At 37.2% G+C, this 26,140-nt stretch overlaps 1 protein-coding gene across 1 annotated transcript in view; it reads left to right on the top strand.

The window, feature by feature from the left end:
• Nucleotides 1-1,053: 1,053 nt before the first annotated feature.
• Nucleotides 1,054-26,140, top strand: part of LOC139722854 (uncharacterized) — a gene marked incomplete at its 5' end in the record, with an annotated part of 105,016 nt that continues 79,929 nt past the window's right edge. The window contains 18 exons of the mRNA XM_071634140.1: nucleotides 1,054-1,207; nucleotides 2,248-2,313; nucleotides 4,509-4,577; nucleotides 6,057-6,122; nucleotides 7,092-7,169; nucleotides 8,458-8,526; nucleotides 9,082-9,231; nucleotides 9,627-9,698; nucleotides 10,143-10,214; nucleotides 11,878-11,949; nucleotides 12,886-12,972; nucleotides 13,863-13,940; nucleotides 15,319-15,453; nucleotides 15,902-16,051; nucleotides 18,812-18,889; nucleotides 20,133-20,270; nucleotides 22,217-22,360; nucleotides 23,175-23,390. Of these exons, the coding sequence (XP_071490241.1) occupies nucleotides 1,054-1,207; nucleotides 2,248-2,313; nucleotides 4,509-4,577; nucleotides 6,057-6,122; nucleotides 7,092-7,169; nucleotides 8,458-8,526; nucleotides 9,082-9,231; nucleotides 9,627-9,698; nucleotides 10,143-10,214; nucleotides 11,878-11,949; nucleotides 12,886-12,972; nucleotides 13,863-13,940; nucleotides 15,319-15,453; nucleotides 15,902-16,051; nucleotides 18,812-18,889; nucleotides 20,133-20,270; nucleotides 22,217-22,360; nucleotides 23,175-23,390 (1,894 nt within the window). The remainder of the gene's footprint in view (nucleotides 1,208-2,247; nucleotides 2,314-4,508; nucleotides 4,578-6,056; nucleotides 6,123-7,091; nucleotides 7,170-8,457; nucleotides 8,527-9,081; nucleotides 9,232-9,626; nucleotides 9,699-10,142; nucleotides 10,215-11,877; nucleotides 11,950-12,885; nucleotides 12,973-13,862; nucleotides 13,941-15,318; nucleotides 15,454-15,901; nucleotides 16,052-18,811; nucleotides 18,890-20,132; nucleotides 20,271-22,216; nucleotides 22,361-23,174; nucleotides 23,391-26,140) is intronic.

The raw sequence follows: 26,140 nt of genomic DNA, 5'->3' as shown, positions 1-26,140 counted from the left end.
GGACTTTAAAGGAATTGTACAGTTATGGTTGAGACCTAATTTCAGGTTTCTAACATTTTTTGGTGAGATAATGAGAAACCTCTTATAAAATGTGAAAGAGCATGTAATTCTATGAGGAATTCAACATTTATTTGATGAAAATTGGTTTTGAAATGGCTCAGATATCAAAAAAGAGCGATTCTAATAAAGTGTGGGACCCACACTTTATTACGATCGCTTTGTTTTACTTTGTTTTTTGATGTTTCAGTCATTCCAAACCCGATCTTCGTCAAATAAACTTTGAATTCCTCTTAAAATGGTATGTTCTGTACTATATCATAAGTGTTTTCTTGGTATCTCGCAAAAAGTTAAAAACCCAATTCTCATCTCCACCAAAACTGTACTATCCCTTTAAGCAGCTACAGTATGAACAAGGGGCTTTTTGAGAGTTTTTTTTTTTTAATATTATCATTTTCCTTTTACAACACCATATCAATCACTTCAGAGTAAAAGTCACACTGAAGTTTTCTACAGCAAAACCTTTGCTGTAATGTGCAGGCAGCTTTTATACTTTCTTTCAACACATCAACCTACTGTGGCTGGTCCTATTGTAATGCCAAAAGTTTTCGTGAGGTTTTTATATTGCAAATAATTTCGCTGGTCATGTGCTATTCTTGAAATTAAAGACACATGAAAATAATGGCTCTGATCCCGATATGAATGTTATGTAAACACGTATCCATGCAGTACAGTAATCTACAATCACAAATTTAACCATTCAGAAATCGTTGGGAAGTCCCAATTAGCGAAAATATAGACTCGCTAATGGCGTATACAGTATTTTGCTTTAACGCAAGATATGCCTTGCCGTAGTACATTCCTAACCAGTCTTCAGTGAGTTTACATTAGAAACGAGAAATATATATTTTTTTCTATAAAAGTGTCTTTCCAAAATCTGCTTCTTAGTCCAGGACTGAAGTTTTCTACTTCATCACCACAATGAGATCAAAGAAACCAAGAACAGACAGCTTTTCAATGTACCTCTTATACTACTTGTTTGTTTTCATTCTTTAGCTGGTAGTGATCGGTTTAATGGAATATGGTCTGCAACGTCGGCCATAAATGGCGGCTACGGGAGACAGAACTCGGATTACAGTTCCAGGACTAGCACCGGTTGTACCATTGTCGAATCAGAGGGAACCATTGACTGCTCCTCTGCTACTACGGTGTAAGTCCGTCATTTTAAAGAGACATTCAATTCTCAATGTTTAAGTTGTCTGGGAGAATGAAATCCCAAAAGACAGTATGTGAATTGAGAGAATGCATCGATAACAGTCTGTCGAACAAAACGAAGTTTGAGGAAAATGAGACATCTAACCTTCACTGATGTCTTTTATTGCTGCATTCACTCTATCCACATAATATGTGTATTTGGGTTTCTTTCCCCTTTTAAGAAATTTATGACAATAGAACAAACCAATGAAAAAAAAAAAAATGGCGGTGATTTTAAATGAGAAGCTCTAGACCAGGAACAGATCGGTGAAAAATCTGAGCAAAATTAATGATTACAAAGTATTGTGTGTGAATATCATTATATTTTATGTTGCTCTGAAGAGATGTGCCAAGAATTAATGTCCTTGATTGTTGTTTTTTTTTTTCTTTTCCATAATCAAGAGGGATTTGGGGACAAGACCATCGGTGTCATTTTTCATTCAAGATCAATTATTTGTTTTGTAGGAACAATGCCATCAAAGTATATAAAGCTACATGTATCTATGGGTGCAGATAGAGAGATACGTGCTGTTACTTTTTTTTTTTGGGGGGGGTATCTTTTACTTTTATTTGCTGTGAATACAGCTGGTTTTATGGAATATGCTTCTTTTTTTTTCAAAAGTGTCATGTGTATAATGGAGAAAAGGTAAAAATGTTGTTTTTCCACCCAAACAAGATGTATTTTTGACCCTCAGAGCTCTGCAATGCTGTATGAGGCTGTCTCCCCTGCTGATATGATGCCAAGTCATGTGACATTATAGTTTCCTAACACTCTTCATACATTCACAGCTGTCCTGAGATATTTCAGATGTGTACTTTGAATTTGTAACTTTGCACTCTAAAGTTTGAGGTATTGTTGTGAAGTCTTTATATCATTTTTTGGTGTGGATATAGCCATCATTATTGAAATGCCTTGTTTCTTTATGTCCATTGTTTGTGCAAAGAAAGCAACATTGTCATTTTCCTCAATGTCTTTTCCCTTTTCTTTCTTTGCAGGGATGTCAAGAATTACAATTTTGAAAACTTGACAGCATCAACTTTTTCAGAAGATGTGACTGAAATGTAAGTTAGATCCATTTAAATCATTATTTTGTTCTCACCTGTACTCCATAAGGTCTATAATAAATTACTGACAACTTTCATAAATGTGGTCATTACTCTTGTAATATTCGTTTGCTTGAGTTGTTTTCATTGTGTTATAAATGTGTTTGTTTGTTTGTCTGTTTCATTTTCCATCTGAGCAGATAGCTGGATAGGCCAAAATTGTTCAGCTGCTGTAGTTTATAGGCACCATTTCATTCAGAGTTGTCAGCCCAACTTTGACCAGTTATCATTCGCTGACATGTTGAGTAAAATCGGCTGTTTTGATTGGATGAGAAGCTCTGGTCACTGACTGTTACTGTGGTAATTGTCAGAGACTGACATCTTGTCAGGGCTGACAACTTTCATGAAGTGGTGTCGTGATCTTTCATGGGGTCCAGTTGAATGTTAGGCGACACCCTGCTCTTTGCGATGAATGAATGAAGCGGGATCTCTTTACGTGCATGAGTTGTGACTGCCTTAATACACATGACCTCCATTTTTTTGTCCTATCCGAGTGTTTTGCATAGTTACTTGAGCACACAGTATGATTACAATTATGTCATTGCTAAACTGAAATTTTATGCTCAGGAATGACACCCATGTCATTTGATAGAATTGGAGGTAGACACGCTTCCCTCTGAGCCAAATTACAACACTGAGTGTTTTTGTGCATTTATATTGAAATACAAACGGTGCATACCTTTATCTCCTAACCTGGATTTAAAATAGGCCCAGTTACCTTTAATAGGCATAGATAGTCTCTATGTGATTAAAGGCATTATCAAGTCCAACCAGGTCATATTTTAGTACATTATAACTGTATTTTGTTTTTATGCCTCCGCCACGAAGTGGTGCCGGAGGCATTATGTTTTCGGGTTGTCCGTCCGTCCGTCCGTCCGTCTTTCCGTCCGTCCGTAATGAATTTTGTGGACAAGGTAACTATCAAAACTTTTTGAGGTATCCTAATGAAATTTGGCATGTATGTGTATTAGAGGGTGAAGTTGTGCCTGTCAACTTTTGGGTGCACATGCTCAAGGTCAAAGGTCAAAAGGTCAAGGTCAAATACATGAAACTTCACTATTTCCATCATATCTGTGCAATGCCTGAAGATGTTTTCTTGAAACTTAGTGTATACATGTATTACCCAATTAAGATTATCTGGTGAAAGTTTTGGTCATGAGGTCAAAGGTCAAAGGTCAAAAGGTCAAGGTCGAATACATAAAATTTCACTATTTCCACCATACCTATGCAATGCCTGAAGATATTTTCTTGAAACTTAGTGTATACATGCATTACCCAATTGGGATTCTCTGGTGACAGTTTGGGTCCTGAGGTCAAAGGTCAAAGGTCGAAAGGTCAAGTAAAGATATTAAAACTTCACTTTTTTCTCTGTAACTTGGAAATTGTTCAAGGTATCTTCATATGGAACATAGTATATATGCATGTACTGACTGGCAGTGATTATCGAGAGGATTTAGGGATCATGGGGTCAAAGGTCAGGGGTCAAAGGTCAAGGGCAATGCTTCAAAATTTTACTATTTCCCTCATGTTTACGCAATGCCAGCAGGATTATTTTTTTTCTACACTAGGTGTATGCATGTTTAACCTAATAGAGATTCTCTGGAAAGTTTTTTTTTTTCTTTTGTTTTTGCCTCAAAGGTCAAAAGGTCTAAGATCAAGTGAAAGTGCTGAACTGATTTTTTCCTCCATATCTCGGAAGTGGCTAAAGTGATATTGAAACGTACTACATATTCATGCATCTTCTGCCTTACTGTGATTATCTAATGAATTTTAGGGTCAAAGGCCAGATGAAAATGGTAACAATTTACTGTTTAATACAGAAATCGCACCTTTTCTCCATACCTTGAAAATTACTCAATACATAAACATATGAATGGGTCAAAGTCAAGTTAAAGTCTGTAAATCCCAAATACATGCTCTCATATATAGGTCAAGGAAGGTGAGCATTCAACACATTTGTGACAAACTTGTCATTTTAACATTTTGCCAATTTTGTGAAAATGTAATCACACATTGTCCACGTGTACTATTTAGACCTATTCGGAGAATCATGCATTATGGCGGAAGCACAACAGTCGCCATAGCGACATTTCTAGTTTATCAATCTGTTTATGATATTATTTAATATTTAATATTTTCTTCTTTTTTTTCAGAACCATTGTTGGCAATCTCCAGAGTATTCATCCTGGAACTTTTACCAACCTCACAAAGCTGAGGTCATTGTAAGTTTGACAGTTCATAAGTCCTAAAATATATAATAAGCAAGGAAAACAAAGAAAGAAAGAAAAAGTCAGAGATAGAGATGGAGATTACATTATCTCTTTAAAACGGAGTCGTTGAGAAGCAGACCATTTGTCATGCTGGCCTTCGTTCATCTGGCCTTACTTTCACAGGTGCCCATTACACATCTCAAGGGATACGGAGACCCGTGCATTTTCCTCTATTGCTCCTCGCTTATGGAACTCCCTCCCATCTAGTTTTCTCTGTGATATTGACAAAAATCTAAATCACTTCAAAGTCTCACTCGAAACTCACATTTTGCACTAGGCATTCAATTGCTAACTGTCTTGGAGGAGTTAGGGCCTTTGAATGTTTCTATAACAGGTTTATGGCGCTATAAAAATGCTGTGGAGCATCATCATCATCATGCATGAGCAAAAAAAAAAAAAAGGTCATATTTTGTTAGGATTTTTTTTTTTGTGGGTTTTAGGCATATATAAACAAATTCTTCAGATGCTAGAGGTTTAAAAACTTACAATACTTCAATGCAAGGGAAAAATTGAATGATAATATTCAATAATATTGGAAACTGTAAAGGATATATTGCCAAAGTCAACTTTATACACATGTTTTGTCTTCCTTTTTATGATCTCCAACTTTATCATGGGTAATGTGATGATGCATTACAAATAAAAAAAAAAGAAAGAAAATAAAATGGAAGACAAGGAGAAGGGAAGGAAGAAGATGGTGGTAGATTTAGTGCAGAAATAACATAAGGAAGAGAAAGGTAAGACCCTACCACCATGGCAAAGGAAACCAACAAACTAAAACAAAAACAAGAGTAAAAGAGGAGAAAGAAAAAGAGAAGAAAGAGATATCCAAGGAGAAAATGATATGATATACTGCTAGAAAATGTGTATGATAAAAAGAAGGAAGAAAAAGAAGATGTGCAAAATGATATAAATGTACTGCTAGAAAATGTGTATGCAGAAAAAGGGGGAAGAAGAAGAAGTTGAAGAATTTGAGAAGAAGAATTAATGAAAGAATTAACAAACTGATGAAATTGAAGAAGAAGGAGGAAGAGGTACAATGGATAATCATGAACTAGAGGATTAGAAGGAAGACGATTTGGGAAAGAGAAGAAGCAAAATTAGACATTGAGAGATGAAGGAAGGTATGAAATTGAAGAAGAAAGAAAAAAAAAAACATAGGATTTTGAAGTGAAGTGATCTATGATGAAGATAAGACAAATAATAATATGAACAAATGTAAAAAAAAGATCAGAAAGAAAGGGGGAAGATATTAATATGACAGTTAGAACAAAAACATAAAAATGCTATAGATGGATATTGATGAAATAGACATTATGATACAATCTCATGTATAATCATCTGAATTCATTAAATTTTGCCAAATGAAACTCACATGCTTATTGTTCCTCATTCTTTTTCTTTTGTTGTGGATGTTGTTGTTTTTTTCAGAACAATTCACAACACGGGAATCACCCAGTTTCCGGATGTGTCTGGCTGTACGAGTCTTGAAAAATTGTAAGTTAGTACAAATAAAATGCATGACTAATTGTTATTCTTCCACCTATGGTCTTCAAATGCATGTTCACCCAGATTGGAAGTTGATTTGTTGTTTTTGTTCTTGTTTCAGAAATGCTCACTTGCAAATTATGGTCTACTTAAAAACATCTCCCTACCCCACCCCCCCCCCCCCCCCAGAAAAAAAAAAGGGAATGAAGAAAGATATGCAACTAATCAGTTGTGGGAACAAGTTGAGTATAGACATTCATTTCAATGCCAGATTTAAAGATTGTAAGCAGGGCTCCACACTAACTTTATTTTTCGGTGGCCCGATGGGGCCACCAAAATCATTAATTTCAAATATTTGGTGGCCCGAGAGAAAAATTTGGTGGCCCGAAAAAAAATACATTGATAAAAGTCCATTTATTAAAAATAAGTCGCACACTCACTGCATGCATTTATGCATTTCCGGCGCAAAATGTTACGAGTTTATTGACATACTTTTCAAAAAAAAATTTGGTGGCCCGAGGTGGGCCACCAAATTTGCCCTTTTCTGAAATTTGGTGGCCCGACTTTCATTTTTGGTGGCCCCGGGCCACCGGGCCACCGTTAGTGTCGAGCCCTGGTAAGAAAGTTTGACTGTCAGGAAAATTCACTTGTTTGTTTTTATCGTTATATCCCATGTTGTAAAACACAAACTATGTGTAAGATGAGCAGAAAAGAAGAATTGTAATGCAAAGAAAAGAAGAATCATAATGCAAAGAGAAGAAAATGGAAATGAAGTGGAGTATGAAAGTAGGAAGTTTCACCCATGTTTTCAAATGTGACAGGTGACATATCTACCAAGTGTGAACTTAATTTTATGTATGGTAAAAGCAAACACATTCAATGAAAATGCCTGTCAAGATATGTATTATATGCATGCAAAATTCCTTCTGTTTGGGATGTTGATTATTTAGCTTTGTTTCATTTGTTTTCTCTAAACAGGGACCTGAGTAGAAACAGTATCACTTTTGATGTCTACACCTACACCACTCTCACATTCCCTGCATCTCTCAAACAAGTGTAAGCAAAAAGAAAACCAGTAATGTTATTGTGACGAAAGTAATGAAATAAACATATATTGAATTAAGAGAAACACATACATCTATTGCTTATCGTCACTGGGGTGACAAGACCTTGTATACATCTCAAATTTTGGTGAAAATGATTTTTTGGATTTGTGGTCAAATATTCGGTTAAGTGATGTCCTGTCCAAATCCTAGCTGTCTTGACACCCCACCCCCCCCCCCCAAAAAAAAAGCCACCATGGCATGTCAAAGGAAAGGCTATCCCATTCACTACAGTGCTTTGGCCGCCACGTTTTTTAGCTCTCCTGAACATTTGACATTTTGTAGATACGAGGTCTGTTCGCCCCAGCGTTGTTATGCATGGCTGTTATGAACATGTAGGAAGAAATACAATGTATGTGCCTATCTTCTTTATTAATGGAATTTGCTTGCGATATTACAGTTACAATCTGTGTATTGCTAGATATTTCAAATCTTTGATGAAGGACCTTTCTAGAATGTCAGACTACTACATGAATCTTGTCTGATTCATTTTATTTTATTTTCCTGAAGATGCTTTACTTTTTTGTTGCCATGCCATGGGTTCTGGAGGTATTGTTTCAAATGAGATAAAGATTATTTTTCAGATGCAAGTTTCTTCACTTTGTCTCCCTCAACAAATTAAATTTGTTGAGATCGCAACTGCTAATCTGTAGAATTTACAGATCAGCAGTTACAGATCAGCAGTTGCGATCTTAACAAATTTAATTTGTAGAGGGAGACAAAGTGAAGAAACTTGCATCTAAACCTTCACCCCTCTGAATAATATCTTTCTTTCATTTAAGATTATTTTTGATGAATATATTCATAGAGATTATGAATGCTGTTCCAAGACTAGACAGTAACTACTTATCTCTTTATCTACTACAATTGTACAAGTTGCCTAATAACCCTGTCTCAAATCAACACTTATGTGCTTTGGATATTTTGCACATTGTTACTGGGGTGACAGAAACCATGTATGTCAAATTTTGGTGAAAATGAGTTTATTGGTTTTATCATCAGATGATCAGTTACAGATGCCCTGTAATCCAAATCCTAGCTGTCATTGTGTTGAGCCCAGAATGAGAAGCCACCATGGCATGTCAAAAGAAATGCGATCCCATTTGTTACTGTGCTTTGGCTGCTATGCTCTTTCACTCTCCTAAACATTTTACATATTGGGAAACGAGGATTTGTCTCTCCAAAAGAGATATGCATATTTCTGTATTTTCGATTTTTTTTTTTTTTTTTTTTTTTTTTAGGAGCCTGATGGAGAACAGCATCGAGTGGGTTCCTCCGGGATTATTCTCCGGAACCAACATTGAATATCTGTAAGTACTCAATTAATGCTGTTTCCTTTTAAATACTCTCGAAGAGATGGTAATTTTTTTATTTTTTTTCATAGATAAAGAATTCTCTAAACGCGTGCAGTAGTTGTAAGTACAATGTATAAACCACCTGTAACAGTGTACAATTGTATGTAACAAAGATGCCAGATATAACAAAACCCTCCTATAATAAGGGTACAGGTCCCAACTTTTGGTAATTCTCATGATTTTTAAATCCTTGTCAAAGCAAGGTTTGCCTGTATAACAGGTTTACTCTTTGTCGTTCTTGGGTCCTTGTTATGGTGCGGTTCCACAGTATAACAAGGTACTCATTATAGTTTGTAGTTCCTCATTAAAATGAAGTTTCCTTGTTTTACGAAGTACTCATTGTTATAGAGCTTTCTCAGCAGCACCTTGATATAGCCAACTTCTCCTGCGTAACAAGGTACAATGTACTTGTCATGGTTTTCCAGTCACTGTTATAACAAGGTCCTCAGTACTTGGATTGTGAGTGTACTGGGTTTCATCACACGATGCTATCTCTCCCGTTACCTGCAGGGGGATGAGCATGAATTCCATCAAGACGTTCCCTTCAGACTCGCTGAAGAGCATGACCAACTTGACCTTCCTCTCACTGGACGATAATGCCCTGACGTCCGTCTCCAAGCGGAACCTTCAGGCTCTGCAAGCCAGTCAGATCAAGCATCTGTGAGTACGAGAACTTGCTAGGATCTTTTCCCTTGTTTAACCCTAGGTACAGGGTTAACACCTTTTCAGCTCAGGGGTGCTCCTCCACCACTCCCAACCCCCCCCCCCCCCCCCCCCCTTTGAAAATCCCTGTTCCACCTGTTACAGCCGAAACATGTGTGTCTGTGTCCATGCATCTGTGCGTGTTTGTGTGTGATGTTTGTGACCTTATAACCTCTGACCTTTCTTGAACCCATGTTGACCTGACTTCAGTTATCATCCTTATCCTTTGAAATGAACTCTCCTCATGAGTATGACCTTTAACCTCGCTTGCCAACCTTATTTTTTGCCTTTGACCTCTTGACATCTAGTGATTCCCATGCATTTTTGTCTTGTTACTTCTTCTCTGTTTCCAGGAATCTGAGTAACAACGCTATCACTTATCTGGCACCACGGGCCTTGACACAGCTGACGGGACTCAAGATTCTGTAAGTACATGTACACATTGCGTATGAGGAAATTATGGGCTTTTTTGACCGAATTTGATAACTTAATACAGTAGTTTAATGTGCAGTTCCAGAGGCGCCTCATTATAAAGAGGTCAGATTTAACTAAACACCCTTATAGCAACTCCCAGCTCTCAATACATGTATACTACATATATATGTACCAATACCTATAATATTCTTGATTTTCATGCCGTGATATAATCAGAAACTTGACATGACAAGTTATAGACCTAGTCAGGCATTGTAAGAAGGTTCTGCTGTACCTGCCAGAAAGATGACATTTCATACTGTTCACTTATTTAATTCATATATATGCCTAATTAATGTTTTGTCATTGTTAATTTTTTTTTGTCAATTGTGAAAGGGCCCACTATCAGTACTGTTCAGGATATACATTTGTTCTGTGTTTTTCACACCAAACAGGGAGCTCCATCAGAACTCGCTGTCAACAATTCCTGTCCAAGTGTTTGACAACATGCCTAGCGTTCTTCACATGTAAGTAGATGATAATTGTCTGTCAGTATCTATACATCTGACATTCTTTAAAAAGATGGGAAAAGAGGAAGATGAATAAATTGTGATGGCATACTTGCCAACTAATGAATTTTATCAGATTCAGTAAGATTTTTTACATTAAAAATTAGCAAAATAAGATTTTCTGTCAGAGAAATAAGATTTAAAAAAATATTTAGACATACCTTTCATGTGTACATATGTATTTTCTGAAGATTTGACTGAAAGTAAGATTTTTAACTTCAGTTTGCATATAAAATAAGATTTTTGCAATCCATGAGTAAGATATTTCATCTTGAAATGTTGGCAGGTATGTGATAGCTATGCAAATGTACTGCATATTGGTTCTGAGCAACTGCTATGCCCCATACGGTGTACATGTACATGTACAATGTACGTACAGTGTTTCACATGCCGGTACAGTTTGAAGCTGGGACTTTTGCTGAAACAAGATCACCACAAAACTTCACATTCAGTTCATATCTACCCTGGATGTTAGTGTATGATTGCAGTACGTTTTGTTTTTATACTTTCTCTAATATGTACAAGTTAGCATCAGAGGGCCATGCAAGTGTTCACAAATAGTGACAGGCAACAAGGCAGGCTCACCAGTAGCCAAGGGGGCCAAGTTTGATTCCCAATGACTCTAACACAGCAATGTCTTTTTTACACTCCTGCCCCCCCCCCCCCCCTTTCATGCGTGCATGTGGTAAAAACGCTGTGATGATACCGTATATGTAGAACATACATGCATCTAGGAAAAAGGTTCCACATTATGTATTTGTGAGAGAGGACCATTATCACACAAGTGTTTAAATATATGCCTGTTAATGAAATTTGTATTTTTTTATATTGTAAACTGACTGTTTTGGGTGCACCAGGTGGGTTGGGGAGGATGGCCTGAGGGCCCACGTCATTTAGTTGGCTCTTTCCAGACCCGGGCTGCCCAACCTGGTGCACCCTTACCACTCCAGTGTATGTTCTGATTTCAAAATTTGTACTATGAAATTTGTGAATGAAAGCTGAATAAATAATAATAAAAATAATAAAAGTAAAGGTCCCACTTCACTTATTTTTGAAGATCAGTGGGAAATCCCAGTAGAGTTTCAGTCCACCTGACACACTCGAGAAAATCAGCAAATGACGCCAATTTTCTCTTTGTTTTACTCCACTTGCCGGACAATAGTCTGGACATGCTCTTTAGGGAGGAACAGAGATGATGTAAACCACTTTAAAATTATAGTTTATATTCATTTGATATAAACCCTTTACACTAGCTACGAATTATTCAGATATCTATTCTCTCTGCTCGTTTTATGTTCTTTCTTATGTGTTTTATGTTCTTTCGAACCGATTGTTCTTTAGCTGTATCATATCTATGTTTGTTTTGTTCTTGTTTTTTTAATCTATTGTGTGCACATGCAATGTAATGTATATCAACGCAGGGCTCCCTTGTAAAGCAGGCCTTTGTGGCACTGAATGGGACTACCCTGCTTTTAAAGAAGACTTAATAAATAAATAAATGAAATAAATAGTAAAATCTTTGGACAAAATTAATGGTGTGTAGTTCGTCTGAAGAAAAAAACAAATCATGCAGTCTTTTAATGTTCCATTGTTTGTTTGTTTGTTTGTTTGTTTTTCACAGTGACCTGAATAATAATCAGCTGCAGACACTGGACAGCAACTCATTCACTGACCTGCCAAGCCTGAGAACACTGTAAGTATACCAGTATTTTTAGCATGAGAACTTTGATAACAGAGATGTGGGCCGGACCAGATTCCTTTATGATAGGGAAGTGGGTGGGGCCAGATTCCTTCATGATAGGGAAGTGGGTGGGGCCAGATTCCTTCATGTTAAGGAGGTGGGTGGGGCCAGATTCCTTCATGATGGGGGAGGTGGGTGGGGCTAGATTCCTTCATGATGGGGGAGGTGGGTGGGGCCATATTCATTCATGATAGGGAGGCGGGTAGGGCCAGATTCATTCTTGATAGGGTAATGGGTGGGGCCAGATGTCTGTATGATAGGGAAGTGGGTGGGCCAGATTTCCTCACGATCAGGAGGTTGGAGGGGTCAGATTCTTTTAATACCCTTTACTATCCTACAAGTCTGTATGATTGTTGCTTTACAAATTGGTCACAAACATCTGTGCATGTAGAGATTATTTCATCATCATCTCAACTAAGTCCCTCTGTGAGTGTTTTGTTCTGAAAGTGTGATACACGTATCCAGTGTGCAAGATTTCACCTTCAATGGGAAGCAAAGATGAGTGCAGTTATGTAGGAAAATATCAAACCATCTTTTCCGTTGTCCTACCTTAAAAATCTTTTAAAAAAAAAAGAACATTTGGGTTGTGCATTGTAGGGCAACTTACATTCATAATAAAAGTGTTAAGGCAGAAAAAAAAAAATGGCATTTTGCTTGAAATTACTGCCCCAGTTCATCACTTGTCCAATATAGTATGATTTAAAAAACAAACAAACAAACAAACTGAAAAAGAGATTGTACTTTATGAATAGGATTTTTGTGATACCATGATTGCATGATTGCATACTAAAATGTGGTTCTTAATATGGCAGTAGATTACCACCTGTATCTTAAAATTCATACTTGCTTTATTTTCTCTCTCTCTCTCTCTCTGTTCATATTTTCCAGGCGGCTGCATTCCCAGAAATCAGGCTATGAGATGACATCCATCAAGCATGATGCCTTTGTTGGTATCAACGGGAACCTGACAACATTGTACGTAGAGAATCCAGGAAATACCTTCTGCAAAGAGAGATATAACCAATGACATTTATCTTTCGATGAAGTACAGTTGCATAGAAACGTATTGTTGAACTACATATTGCATATGGCATTGTTGATGTTAGCGCTGCAATGAGGCACAAAGAATGTTTGCATGCATTTTGATTTCATAAATTGTGTGAGAAGCAGGATTCGCCAAATTAAAAGGCACGCAAAAGTTTTTGTCGACACTACATGTATTGAATGTAAAAGGCAACTCGCAAAGATTTCATGCCACAAATATAGCCATCGGCTCCAATTCATGAAAATTTCATGCCGTGAAAAAAAAAAAAAATCATTTTTTTTTTCATAGGTGTTCAAGCAACCACAAAGATGCCAAATAAGAATGTATGTCTTCTTGTATACACACCCGTACATTAGGTCATCACAGTAATTCCACTGCATTGATCATGTGATGTTTTCATCTCGATACTAGAGGCATGTTTGTTCTCATGAACTCAACTTAACTTTTATGAGTGGATACTGAAAAGACAGAAATTTTCGCGTGAATTTTGATGGGCAAATTTTGCATGAGCCAAGATTTGCTAAATTCAAATGCACACATAAGTTCTTTTCTACACGATAAAGCATTGAATGCCAGTGGCAGTTTGCCCCCCCCCCCCCCCCCCCCCAAAAAAAAAAGAAGAAAAATCATGCCGCGAAATACATGCACATGATGTCGGTCATTGGCTCCAATTTGCAAAACTTGTAGGCCTATGCCACAAATATTTTTATTCTATGAGGTTTTCTAATGTTCAGAAACAAGATTGAATTCTTATACTAGAACTTGATATGCAGAAATGCTTTATCTTAATTTGATTTTTTCTCTTTCTTTGCCATGTCAGATTCATCAGCAGCAACAATCTGGCAAACTTTCCCCATGCCGTCTTGTCCAGAGAGACCTATGAGAACCTTCTGTATCTGTGAGTTGTACAAATGTAATACAGTGCACTCCTGTTATAACGAACACGGTTGTAACGGAATTCCAGCTACAACAAAGTAAAAATTTGGGCCACAACATCATCCATTCTATGTACCTTCATTGTTTATGTGTTGGGCTATAACGAAGTTTTGATATAACAAAAGAAAACTGCCAGTCTCGAGGACTTCGTTATAACTGGAGTCCATTGTGCCAGGTACTCCAAAGGTGGAAATTTCACAATGTGGAAATTTTCACGCATTTCGCACAACCGAAAACCAGCATGTAAATGAAAATTTGAATTTCTATGCATGTTATATGTTCCACTGATAAATGTCTTGATTCTATGGAATTTCAAAACACGCAGAATTCATCTTACCCAACAAAGGACGAAAAATTACTCGTGCAAAAATAACCACTTTTACAGTATGCCAGATTTATTTGCCCATGTTAGTGTTAGATGTAGTCAAAGATGTAAAGCATTCTTGGTTTTCCCAAGATCGAGTCAAGTACACTTGTGTGGTAATCCTCTTGATTTCAGAGTATGTGTTTTATTAATCATTCTGTTTTTATTTTACGACACTTGTGTTTGCAGAGCCTCTTGAAAACCTTGAATATAATCTCACGTCACCATTTCAATTTAAAGAACCTTTCTTTTCATCTCTTTGATGTTCAGAGCCTTTTCTTTTTAGTGAACAGACATGTAACTTTTTTTCTTTTTTTTTTGGGGGGGTTCTCTGTTCAACAAGTCAAAGCAAATGAAAGCTTGCCAAAAGTATATTGGCACTGCATGCACTCTCAAAGTATGTAACTTTACAAGGTACAATGTATGTTTTAATTCTCTCTTCAAGATTGCATGTGAGTGAGATCCTGCTTATGTGCATGTACAGATGTAATTACGTTTTCGCGACCGGGAGGTTCATGGGGGAGAAAACCTGTTCTGAGCATTTGCAAAATTGCTTATTCAAAGTTTCAAACTCGGTCTGTTTATAGTTTGCGTCGTCTGATTTTACACTACGCGTTCTGGGCTATTTTTACGTCTCAATTCACGATGCTGAGAGCTACGTGATACACCGATCATATGGGGGCAGCATTTGATTTTTTTTCAGGTTACATCTCTATGTATAATCTGAAGCTACAACTGTACTTTTCAGCACAATGGAGGGAGAGAGGAGAATGTCCAACGCATCCATCGTCTCAAACGTCCGTGCTGCAAATCTAAAGCTCCCGAATGTGTGTGATGCGTGAGGAAAAATTGCTGCAGAAACCCTCCTTTCCCTCCTACAATGTATGTTTGACAATATTCATCAGATTTTAATGTTGATGTATTTCACTCTTATGGTTGACTCTCTGGTTTGTCTGTGTCATTTTGTTTCTTCCAGCCACATGGACCGCAACAGCATAACCAATCTGACCTTTTTCTCGGACGATGCGTACGACGCTGGGTCCTACGAACTCTACGAGCGGGACCTCGATACATTCGTGCCCTTTAGTGGCTTGCCCAATGTAGAAGAATTGTAAGATTTACAGAGACATAGGAATCAAACACACAACCATTCAGTCTTCTGTGCAAAACACTAATATTTTTCCGTGTGTGATAATCATTACATACAAACTTACAATTGTGCACAAACAAAATGTTGAAGAATTAGAATTTTAGCACATTTCTACCTTTACAAGATAGGAAGAGTGCCAATTGCAATTAGCTCTTAACTATCAGCATTGATAGATTTTTGATGATGAATAACAGAATCACAATATACTGTAAGACCATTACAAAGAAAAAGCCAGTTTGTACTCTAAAATTCCTAAATTTATTAAATAAATATTGATTTCAATCAATAAAACACAAAAATGTCTAATATTGATATTTTAAGTGATAAAATGATGTGTTCAAAATGGAAATTTTACATTTTTATGGTGTTAATGTGGTTTTTATTTTCATTTTTGGTTTTCATCTGACAGTTATCTGAGTTACAATTCGATTGCTGGTCTAAATGAGGGGGATTTATGTGAAATGCCGTACATCGACACCCTCGACATGGATGGTAACAGTCTTGATGAGACGACGCTGGATGAACACACATTTGACTGCCTGCATTACCTATATTACCTGTGAGTCCACTGATTAACCCTTACCATGCCATATCCTATAGGCTTTCTGTGTCAGTTAATTCTTTATGTGCCACGTTCGCACGCCCGACTCAGTTGACGGCGTGCCAACTTCGCATATTCTGCTCAAACGCACAAACCCGCCCAAACCGATCGATAAATCGCCAAATGCCACGGTATAATGAAAGCATTTCTCGCGATTCCATTCCTCTCATATATACAGTTTGTAGCTTGCAATTTATGTGGCGATTGGCTAGCAAGTAGGGCTCCCTACTCAATTTTCATATAAATTACAAGTTTCTGTAACTATTTTGTGTGCAAAAGTCATGCCTTTACAGCAATGTAGCTGCTGGTCATTTGAAGGAAAAAAAAGACTCATAGATATTTCATGCATTTTACGTCAAAGCAAAGCTTGGCATTTTCTCTACAGCTTCGCTCACTACTTGTCAAACTTTGAAAACCAATATTTACATAAGTTACATAGATATGAAAAACAGAATATTTTCTCAAAGCATGGATATGTTGCTGTCTTAGAATAATGTGGCACACAGGGGGTTTCCACAATGACACATGATAGACTGTAGGACCATACATAAAACTACTTACAATTAAAGAAGAAATTCATAGGAAATAAGATCATAAATTGACTGTTTTTCCATCATTTAATGTTATTTTGATTAATTTCTGACATAAATCATGCAATAAAGTTGTCTCTGCTTTGAATATAAGAATCTTCATTTTTACCAAATTTGAGCACTGGAAAAAGTTCGATGCGGCTACGAAAAGTGCCAAATCTGTGACGTTACCACGTGTGTATGCAACCCAGTGGGATTTACGTATCTATAGGCAAACTGTGTGTACTTTTCAGGAAATTGGTGTGTAATTTGTTGTCAATGTGGAATAAATCGTCCGCCAAAACTATATATTCACGTCGTGAAATTGTTTGTTTGTTTGTGTTCATTGGAATCATATTTTACACCCATAAATTTACGGAAAAACAAAGTTTTAAAACCACAAAACCTATCGTCAGCTCAAGATTCACGATTGCTGTGATCAGCTGTTCCTTCGTACAGACACAATTTGCTGCTGTTATTGACACAACAAATCAATCATTGTGGGGGAATTGCGTGTAGGTGAGGTAATCTTACATACTCATGAAGGATGATAACTAAGTCAAAGAGCTGTAATTGATTGGAAATCATTTTTACACCTGTAAATTTACGGAAATACGACGTTTGAAATGCACAAAACCTACCGTAATCAGCTCAAGATTCGCGATTGCCGTGATCAGGTGTACGTACAACAGTACCAGCAGAATCGGCAGTGAAGAGGTATTCCTTGATGCCGTGATTTCAGCTTGATTCTTCTTCGAAATGGCATGATGAAGGTTTGTTAGATAAATGTGACCTTCTTTTTCTCTTGTGTGTTGGTTTAAATTCTAATTTTACCTCAACTTGCTAAAAAAAAAAGTCTAACAAAGCGGGAAACGGCAACATTCCGTGCTGAGCAGCAGTCACGATACAGGTGTTGCATGCAAGCATGCACCGCTGCTGCAGTGATCCCCATAGTATAACACGTAGGTTGCACGTATTTCGATCAAGTGTCTTGGCCTGTTTACGCGTCTGGGAGACGATTTGCATAAACTTACGCATGTTTTGGACGAATTTATGAATGAAAGTGAGTAGCATCACATCATGCCATGACCATATTTGGAATAAGCAGAGGTAGAGCTTTCTGTAGGTACCAAATGTGTCAGGGTTCAACGCAGAATATTTAAGACACAATCGCCAAAAGAAGAGTCATTTTCGCCGTAAGCGAAGGCGATTTGGTCGTTAGACGTAAGATTTTGGATAACATTTGAGATTGACATCCCACTTTTCTCTTCAAAACTCCACATTTTGTAGGTTGTATTTCGAAATGTTGATATCAATCAGAAACTAGAATACTTCCCCTAAAGCGTGATACCAAAATGTCAATTTGGTCCCTGAGGTAGGTCATTTTTTTGACCTTTTTCGGGCTGTAGCGTGAAATCACATTTGCCGAGGAAGTTTCGGGTTTTGCCAGAGAGTGTCTCATATAGCCGTACGGCAAATCAGCTCATACACATTGGGTGACGTCGCTCAAATCTGATGTTTCTTGTAGCGAACGGAGCTACGTGGTCATGGAAATTGGGTGATTTTTCAATCTCAAAAACAGTTTGGAGGTAAAGTTACATCGTCTAAAAGATATCCAGTTTTGTTAACTAGCTTCTTAGCTTTCCGTAGATATCAAACTTGTCATATTTCTAGATTCTCTATAAATTTCTGCTTTTATGATATTTTATATACAGTGTCAGTCTCTATATGTATGTATCTTTTTTTCTTTTCCTCCTTTTTTACAGTGAAGGGGAATTCTAGACCAGATAAAGGTATTGTGACAAGAAAGAATGAAATTTCATATGTTCAAGCACGAAATGTACGTTGTAACATTTGATCACAATAAGGTGAAAATTAACCCGTTGAGGATGATTTGATTTTACTGCAACATGCATTTCTCATAGAGACCTGCCCGAGTACACTCGGAACTCATCCTCAATAGGTTATTGAAGTTGTGAGACTTTGTGGAGCTTTTTTTATTTTTAGAAACCGCTTCTCACGTGTTCAATAAATATGCAAATACAGGCTGCGATTGCACTTGTTACCAGTGCAATGTCAATTATAATATTGTGATCTAATACTCTGTTGTTTTATTTGTTTTTCTCCTTGCTATGATTCGTTGACACAGACACATGGATTCCAACAACTTCAACTACGTACCAGCAGCAGTCCAGTACCAGGAGAGGCTACAGTCTCTGAACTATCTGTGAGTGAACAACCATGAAATTCAAAATAATCCTCCTTTTACCTCTACTCTTAATGTGCTACGCTGTAAACTCTGTATGGTGGGTCTCTTTAATTTCAGACTGCAGTGCGTTTATGAACCCTTTCAGAGAGCCGTTTGATGATGACTTCCAAAGTGATGTAACTTCTACAATGTGTGCACACCTGTATTACCCATAGATGGAACACCATATGCATTAGCCGTATTTGCCAATGACAATTAAAAAAAAAAAGAATAAAAAGGAATGAAAAAAGAACAAGAAATGAAAAAAAAAAAGTGTCCTGGATCCAGATGGTTATCTATTGCAGTCACTCTCCTGTTTCTTGTCATAATAACTTTTGCTTTTATAAATGATTTTTATCCAAATCCAGTCAGAACTTTTTGACGTACTCTACAAAACAGATGGCCAAGCAAACAAAGTAATGCCATCAGAATCATATAGACTCTTTGGCAGAGGTAAAAATCACAAATCACATTGAATTGCGTATTCTGAGGAATTTAGGAGCTTGTGAAATGCATGGCCACTGTGAGATTCAGTGTGGTTGTATTCGGATAGTTGTCATGAAATTGCTGATAGTTGGATGTATCAATTTCAAACAGTTCAATATTAAAAGAGTCTGTGAAGTGATTATTACCTCCGCCAAGGGGGGAGGTTATGTTTTCGTTACCGTTGGTTTGTGTGTTAGTTAGTTGGTTGGTTGGTTCGTTCATTTGTCCGTGTGCAAAATAACTCAAAAAGTAGTTAACGGATTGAGATGAAACTTGCAGGAAAGGCTTAGAATGACACAAGTAACAAACGATTAACTTTTAGCAGTGATCCGAGAATTTTGGGGGAATTTATGAAGGATTTTTGATATTTTGGCAGGTAGGGTGAATGAACTTGGGAGTTAAGGCTGCGCGTATTTGAGGTTTGCATGTGCGCACTAAAGTGCGTGCTCTAGTTTTTTGCCAGGGTGAGGCGAGCGGTGCAGCTGAGGGTTTATGACGTAACAAAGGCTGCTATATTGGGAAATTGGGCGGCTTTCAGCACACAATGCAGTACGTATGGGTGGAAATCAAAGACGCTTGCTACTATCTTTGGTGGAAATCACTGATCTCTGTGGAAGAACAAGGTCAGTGCGGGTGGAAATGGGCGGCATGCTTGGCGGAGGTCTGCGCTCTCAGAGTGCTTCTCTAGTTTACTATGGCAGTCGCATGATTTTACCTGCTTCTGTGTGTTTTACAGGGGACTGGCCAGTAACGATCTGACATACCTTCTAGAGGGCGCTTTCTCCAACGTGACCACTCTCCGTACCCTAGACCTCACCAGCAATGCCATCGTTACCATCGAGGATGGGGCTTTTCCGGCTGACATTGCCTCCATGTGAGTGTTCCTTTTCCACAGTTCATTCATGTAGCTACCTTGCAGCTTATCAGACATGGTTGGTTGGGCGAATGGTTTATTGATCATCAAACTTTGCAGCAGTATGGCTGAATTTGCGTCTGATTTACAGGGATGAAAATACAGTAAGACAAAATAAAATACATTTAAATACAGAACACAAACAAAGTGTAATCATTATGACAACAACAACAACAACGAATCATCAATACATCAATAGTGGCAATACGTACAGTCACATAATAAATCATATACAACAAAGGCATTTAAATTGAGTGAAAAAGTCAAACCCCGTTTTCGGTGTTATATATACCTTTAATATCCTCAATTATTGACTTATAACACCCCTTTCAGTTGATAAAGAGGGATTAGAACATGTATTGAAAATTGTTTCTTCCCCCATACTGTAGGCCTACTGTATGGCTTTTACCAGGATTGCTTTGTTTTGGATATCTCAGCCATTTTTAAACCAATTTTTGTCATGTAAACTTTTGATTCTTCATAGAATTATATGTTCTTTTAAATTCATATTTTCTGAGAGGGTTCTCATTATCTCAAAATCCCATCTCAACCAAAACTGTATCATCCCTTTAACGATGAGAGTATGTGTCAAAAGGGATGCACATTTGAGTTTAACTTGACTTTTATGAAGAAAAGCATCGACATGTGAAGATTTTTTGTGCTAGTCCAGAGGGGAAGGCATGCTGAAATAGGTCAAGCAAGATGTGTATAAACCTTGTATGCTATTTTGATTGGGAGACATGATTATACTCACATTCCATCGAGCCCTTTTTCAAATTAATATGGAAAATGATGCATGTATGTATAGCCAGGTTGTATTTTCACTTATCTTCACATGAGCCTCAAAATAGTAATAACCACATTGGTTTTTAGATCCTGGGATCAGCACCTTCTTAGTAATAATTATTCAATCCTCACAAATGATACTTGCTTGCACATTCACCTAAAACCAACAAGATGTTCTATAAAACCTAGAATTTGGCATTAATAATAGAGTTATATACAAGACAGTGATATTAATGTGAGTGTTATTTGATGGGTTATTCTGGTCATTGCACCTGGTTCATTCTCTGTTTGCACTTAAATTCCACAAGATGTTTCATCAGGCACGCTGTTGGATTCATATGTCATATTTGAAAAGGAGTTATTAAGTGTTTGACCAACTGAGAAACAAAGAAACTGATAATTTGGGAAGAACAGAAACTATAAAATATGAATTAGTTATTGTATAAACACACAGGTCCACGCTGCCCTACTTTGGCAAAAAGGAAGCAAGTGACATTTTTATGGATATTTACTTTTTTATTGATTTGGCATATTTGAGGCATGCTCTATTTCACTGAAAAATCCAAAAGTTACAGTTTCGGCCCATTTCTGAGATATTTGGGTGGCAAAAGGAAGCAAGTGCACAAAATTGAATTTAAAAAAATGACAAGAGGAAGCAAGTTTCAACCTCAGGATATGATTGTTACTTGCTTCCCTTTGCCAAATCATTTATATTTACACACAATCTAAAATACTTTGGCAAAATGGAACAAGTAACATCCTTATGATATGATTGTCACTTGCTTCCTTTTGCCAATTTTTTTTTTATGTTTACTGCAACTCTATAATACTTTGGCAAAAGGAATCAAGTAACATTCTCATGATATGATTGTCACTTGCTTCCTTTGGCCAAATTTTTCATGTTTGCTAAAAATCTGAAATACTTTTAATGGCAAAAGGAAGCAAGTTACAACCTCATGATGATATGACTGTCACTTGCTTCCTTTTGTCAAATTATTTATATTTGCACACAATCATAAATACTTCGGCAAAAGGAAGCAGGTGACACCCTTATGATATTAGGGTCGACACACAGACTGTTACATGTAGGTCTACTGATTTGTTTTTGTTTCTGCCCTCAGATCTCTGGGCAGTAACTCCTTCCACTTCCTTCACGAGAACCCCTTCATGAACCTCTCGTCGCTGTCGACGTTGACCCTGTCCAGCAACAACATCGACACCATCCCTGAGACGGCGTTTGATGGATGCACAAGTCTCAACAGACTGTGAGTGTTACCATCATATCGTTGCTGGGGCGACAGGCCTCGTATCCACAAAATGGCAAATGTTCTGGAGAGCTAAAAAACAAACAAACATGGCAGCCAAAGTTTTGTATGCAATGGGATAGACATTCCTTTGACATTCCGTGGTGGCTTCATTTTTGGGGTAAGACATCTAGGATTTGGACAAGACATCACTTAAGTGATTGTCTGACCATTAATTCAAAAAAGTCTTTTTCACCAAAATTGCAGATACAAGGTCTTGTCACCCGGGGCCAGCGATGATATGCGTCATATATTGCATTTATTGCCTTCTTAGACACTATTTCAAAATCATATTGCATTACCTGGGTACTGGTATATTGGATTTTGCCAGTAATATGCGTGCAGTGCCATGTAGACACACTTGTCCATACCTGTTTTTTTACTGTGTCATGTTCGGTCTCAGCAGTGATTGTTAATTAATCCGTAGAAGACTACCGGTACTAGTCCCAAATATACTCGGACAGGCGTCTCTGGGAAATGTGTGTTACGGCAAAATCAGCTTGTCCTCAATGGATTAACCCTAATTTGTGGTACCATGACTTGGTATGTTGCGCCTAATTGTGTTGTGTTTATGTGCATTGGGTTGCCCAGCTCAAAATTTTACAAGTTTGTCTAAGCTGTCTAAACTTGGATGGCTTCAAACAGTTGGCTCATGAGATATCTAGATTCCTCCTACAAGATCAGCGTGTTGATGACTACATACCGGTACCATTAATTCGCAAGCTGCTACATGGTATATTGGATACAGACAATTGTGTTCAACTTGACTTAACAGGGACTTGAGCTCCAACCGAATAGGCCGCATCCTGGTCACCCATTTTGAAGACTGCCCTCTCACCTCGGGACTCTTCCTCCACGCCAACGAGATTGCGTACATCGAGGACGGCACGTTCCGACACATCACGGGCACCCCCTACCTCTACCTGTACAGCAACGAGCTGACCGACCTCCCCATGGGAGAGGACTTTCACAACAAGACCATCACCTATTTGTGAGTTCGAAATCCAGAATATGCTTCAATTGATTTCTGTGTAAGCCATATTAGTCTAATTTTTCATGTATCAAAACTTCTGACAATTTCTCAGGTGATTGAATTTCTCTATTGTGGAGTGCAGAAATGGACAGACAAATGTACGCATGCACATTGCATTCCTGTCAGGATCAAAGTAGTATGTTTGTGTGCTGTATTAAAATTCTTGAGTAGCTGCAGACTCACAAAATTAAAAGCAAAAGTAACATCCGCACAAAATATATCTTGTATGCAGTATGATCTCATGACTAACAACTGAAGATGCCTAATAATCAATAGCTTGAAATGCTATTGCTGTGAGGGCAGATTTAAGCAACAAGACAAAGGAAAATGGCTCAATTATTAACATGTTGAGGACAAGTGTCGAGTATACTCGGGCACGGGTTTATGTGCATGGGAAATACGTGTTGTAGCAAAATCAGCCTGTCCTCAATAGGTTAACTCGACCTGACGTGGTCTGTCAAAATAGCGTAAAGGTTAACCATTCCTGTCCTTTTTCCAGACAATCAAACTCATCATCTGTCATAATAATTGCATGGGTTATATATCGTATACAGTAGTGAAACTACTCTGGTGGAGTCTGATAACATACCTTGAACTCAAAAGGCCACATGATAGCCATTGAAACAATTTCAACAACAAACCTGCATGAGACACAGCTCCCTCATGGAGTACATCATTGTAGTCACTTGTAGGTGTGCACTTTATGCAGCAGCTTTATTGTGTACAAAATTGTATGTTTCACACTTGTAGTGCATACGTGAATTTGTGCTCATTGCTGTTTCAATTATCTGTTGCCTCCCTTATTTGCAATTATGTAAATATATATATATATATATATATATATATATATATATATATATATATATATATATATATATATATATATATAAAAAAGATAAGTAACAAAGCTGCAACAAAGTTCATGCTGTATTCACCAACGGTTTATTTCTTCACACAAATTTTCGAGCGTCTCGCCGCCCTTTCTCAAGTGTTTCATCAACACTTGAGAAAGGGCGGCGAGACGCTCGAAAATTTGTGTGAAGAAATAAACCGTTGGTGAATACAGCATGAACTTTGTTGCAGCTTTGTTACTTATCTTTTTATCTTGCCAACACGTGGACTACCTTATCAATATATATATATATATATATATATATATATATAAATAATTTATTATGTATAAATAAATAAATATGTGACCCTGCACCACAAAACAAACAAAAAGTTGCCAGACATGAATTTTTATTTAAGACCATATTCTGAAAGAGCAGAATTAAAGCTTTAAAATGATGTATAACTCAAATCAAATGGACTCTCCTAACCTATCTAAATATTGGAAAGAATAAAAGCACATACTCGGGAAAAGTGTGAACTGAGAAAAGAGGCTCTGAAGTACAGTGTCTATTCAAGCGCTTAATCTTTACCAAGCCGTGCTGGCTGTGCAATGAATGGGACAAAAAACAGGAAGTAAACCACTGGGGTAACAACAATGAAGGAATTATCAGATTAAACTGAAATTAAGTATGCCTCGATCATTATCACATTCTGTCCATAATTAATGCCAACTTTCAAAGCAGTAGCATTATCCTTTCAAAAGTTATTAGAGTTGAAAGTGAAGAGTGTGTACAAGGTATTTCAGAAATGAAAAGGGGACTCTATAAAGACACACCTAATCACACTAGTACTACCAAAAAATGTTCGAGATAAACTTCTAAAAAACACACTTTCCTGCCCGTTTTATGATACCAAATTTTAGCATAATGTAAAAGAAGACTGGCTTTTTCAGAAAATATGAAAAAGTCAAGATCGGCTAGGTTTACCCATTTCGCTTATTTTCAGTCCTCGCGCAAAATCAGTGTGTACATTTTTTTGTTCGTTTTGTGATGCACAGTCACATATATATATTCATAAATATATATATTGCTATTAGTTATATATTATGTAAGAATATGAATATATTATTTGCAATTATGTAAATATATATATGAATATATATATATTTTTCCCCCATGGGAGAACATTCCTGATTGCTCCACCCATGTGGAAACATAGCACTGGCAATGGAGTAGGCCAGTATTATCACATTGGGAGCTGCTGCAGTTGTATTGTATTGCATTGTATTTATTTTCAGTCATAAAAAAGATATACAAGCAAAGATATATTACACAAAATAGACCTTCAACGGAGGGATGATGCTACGCTGCTATTGTAACAGCACTGTTTTACAATAATGCAATTGCAATAATGGTTTCGTACAATACGTGTATATTGATTGTCGCGGTACCGCGTCGAGTCAAACTAATGGCTCATTCGAATTTTTCAGAGCCCGCTCTGCTCTGGCGCGAAACCATTATTGCATGATTACTAAGACATGAGAGCACTTTGGGGCGAGGAAGTCTCACAGTGTTAGTTATATGAAAGGTACTTTAACCTGAAACACAAACTAAGACCAGGAAATTCAGGGAAACTTTTGAGGTACCAAAACTTTATGTTATCTTTAAAAGGGTAAAATGTGTATACAATATTAAAGAACCGGCTTACGAGCAAACAACAAATCATATCCTACAATGAGACAATTTTATGAAGATATATTTGAAAAGATTACAACTTAATTTACTTTCATTGACTTGCAATGGTAATGACAAACTAACAATTTAACAAACAGAGTAGATTTGTTCTGAGTGTACGTGGAACAATAAATTTTATAC

The sequence above is a fragment of the Diadema antillarum genome, unplaced genomic scaffold, assembly GCF_040938485.1.
Source record: "Diadema antillarum isolate AM-2024a unplaced genomic scaffold, OU_Dant_1.0 scf00000173, whole genome shotgun sequence".
Taxonomy (NCBI): Eukaryota; Metazoa; Echinodermata; class Echinoidea; order Diadematoida; family Diadematidae; genus Diadema; species Diadema antillarum.
Note: the sequence above shows the minus strand (reverse complement) of the source record. Positions and strands in the feature narration are given on the sequence as shown.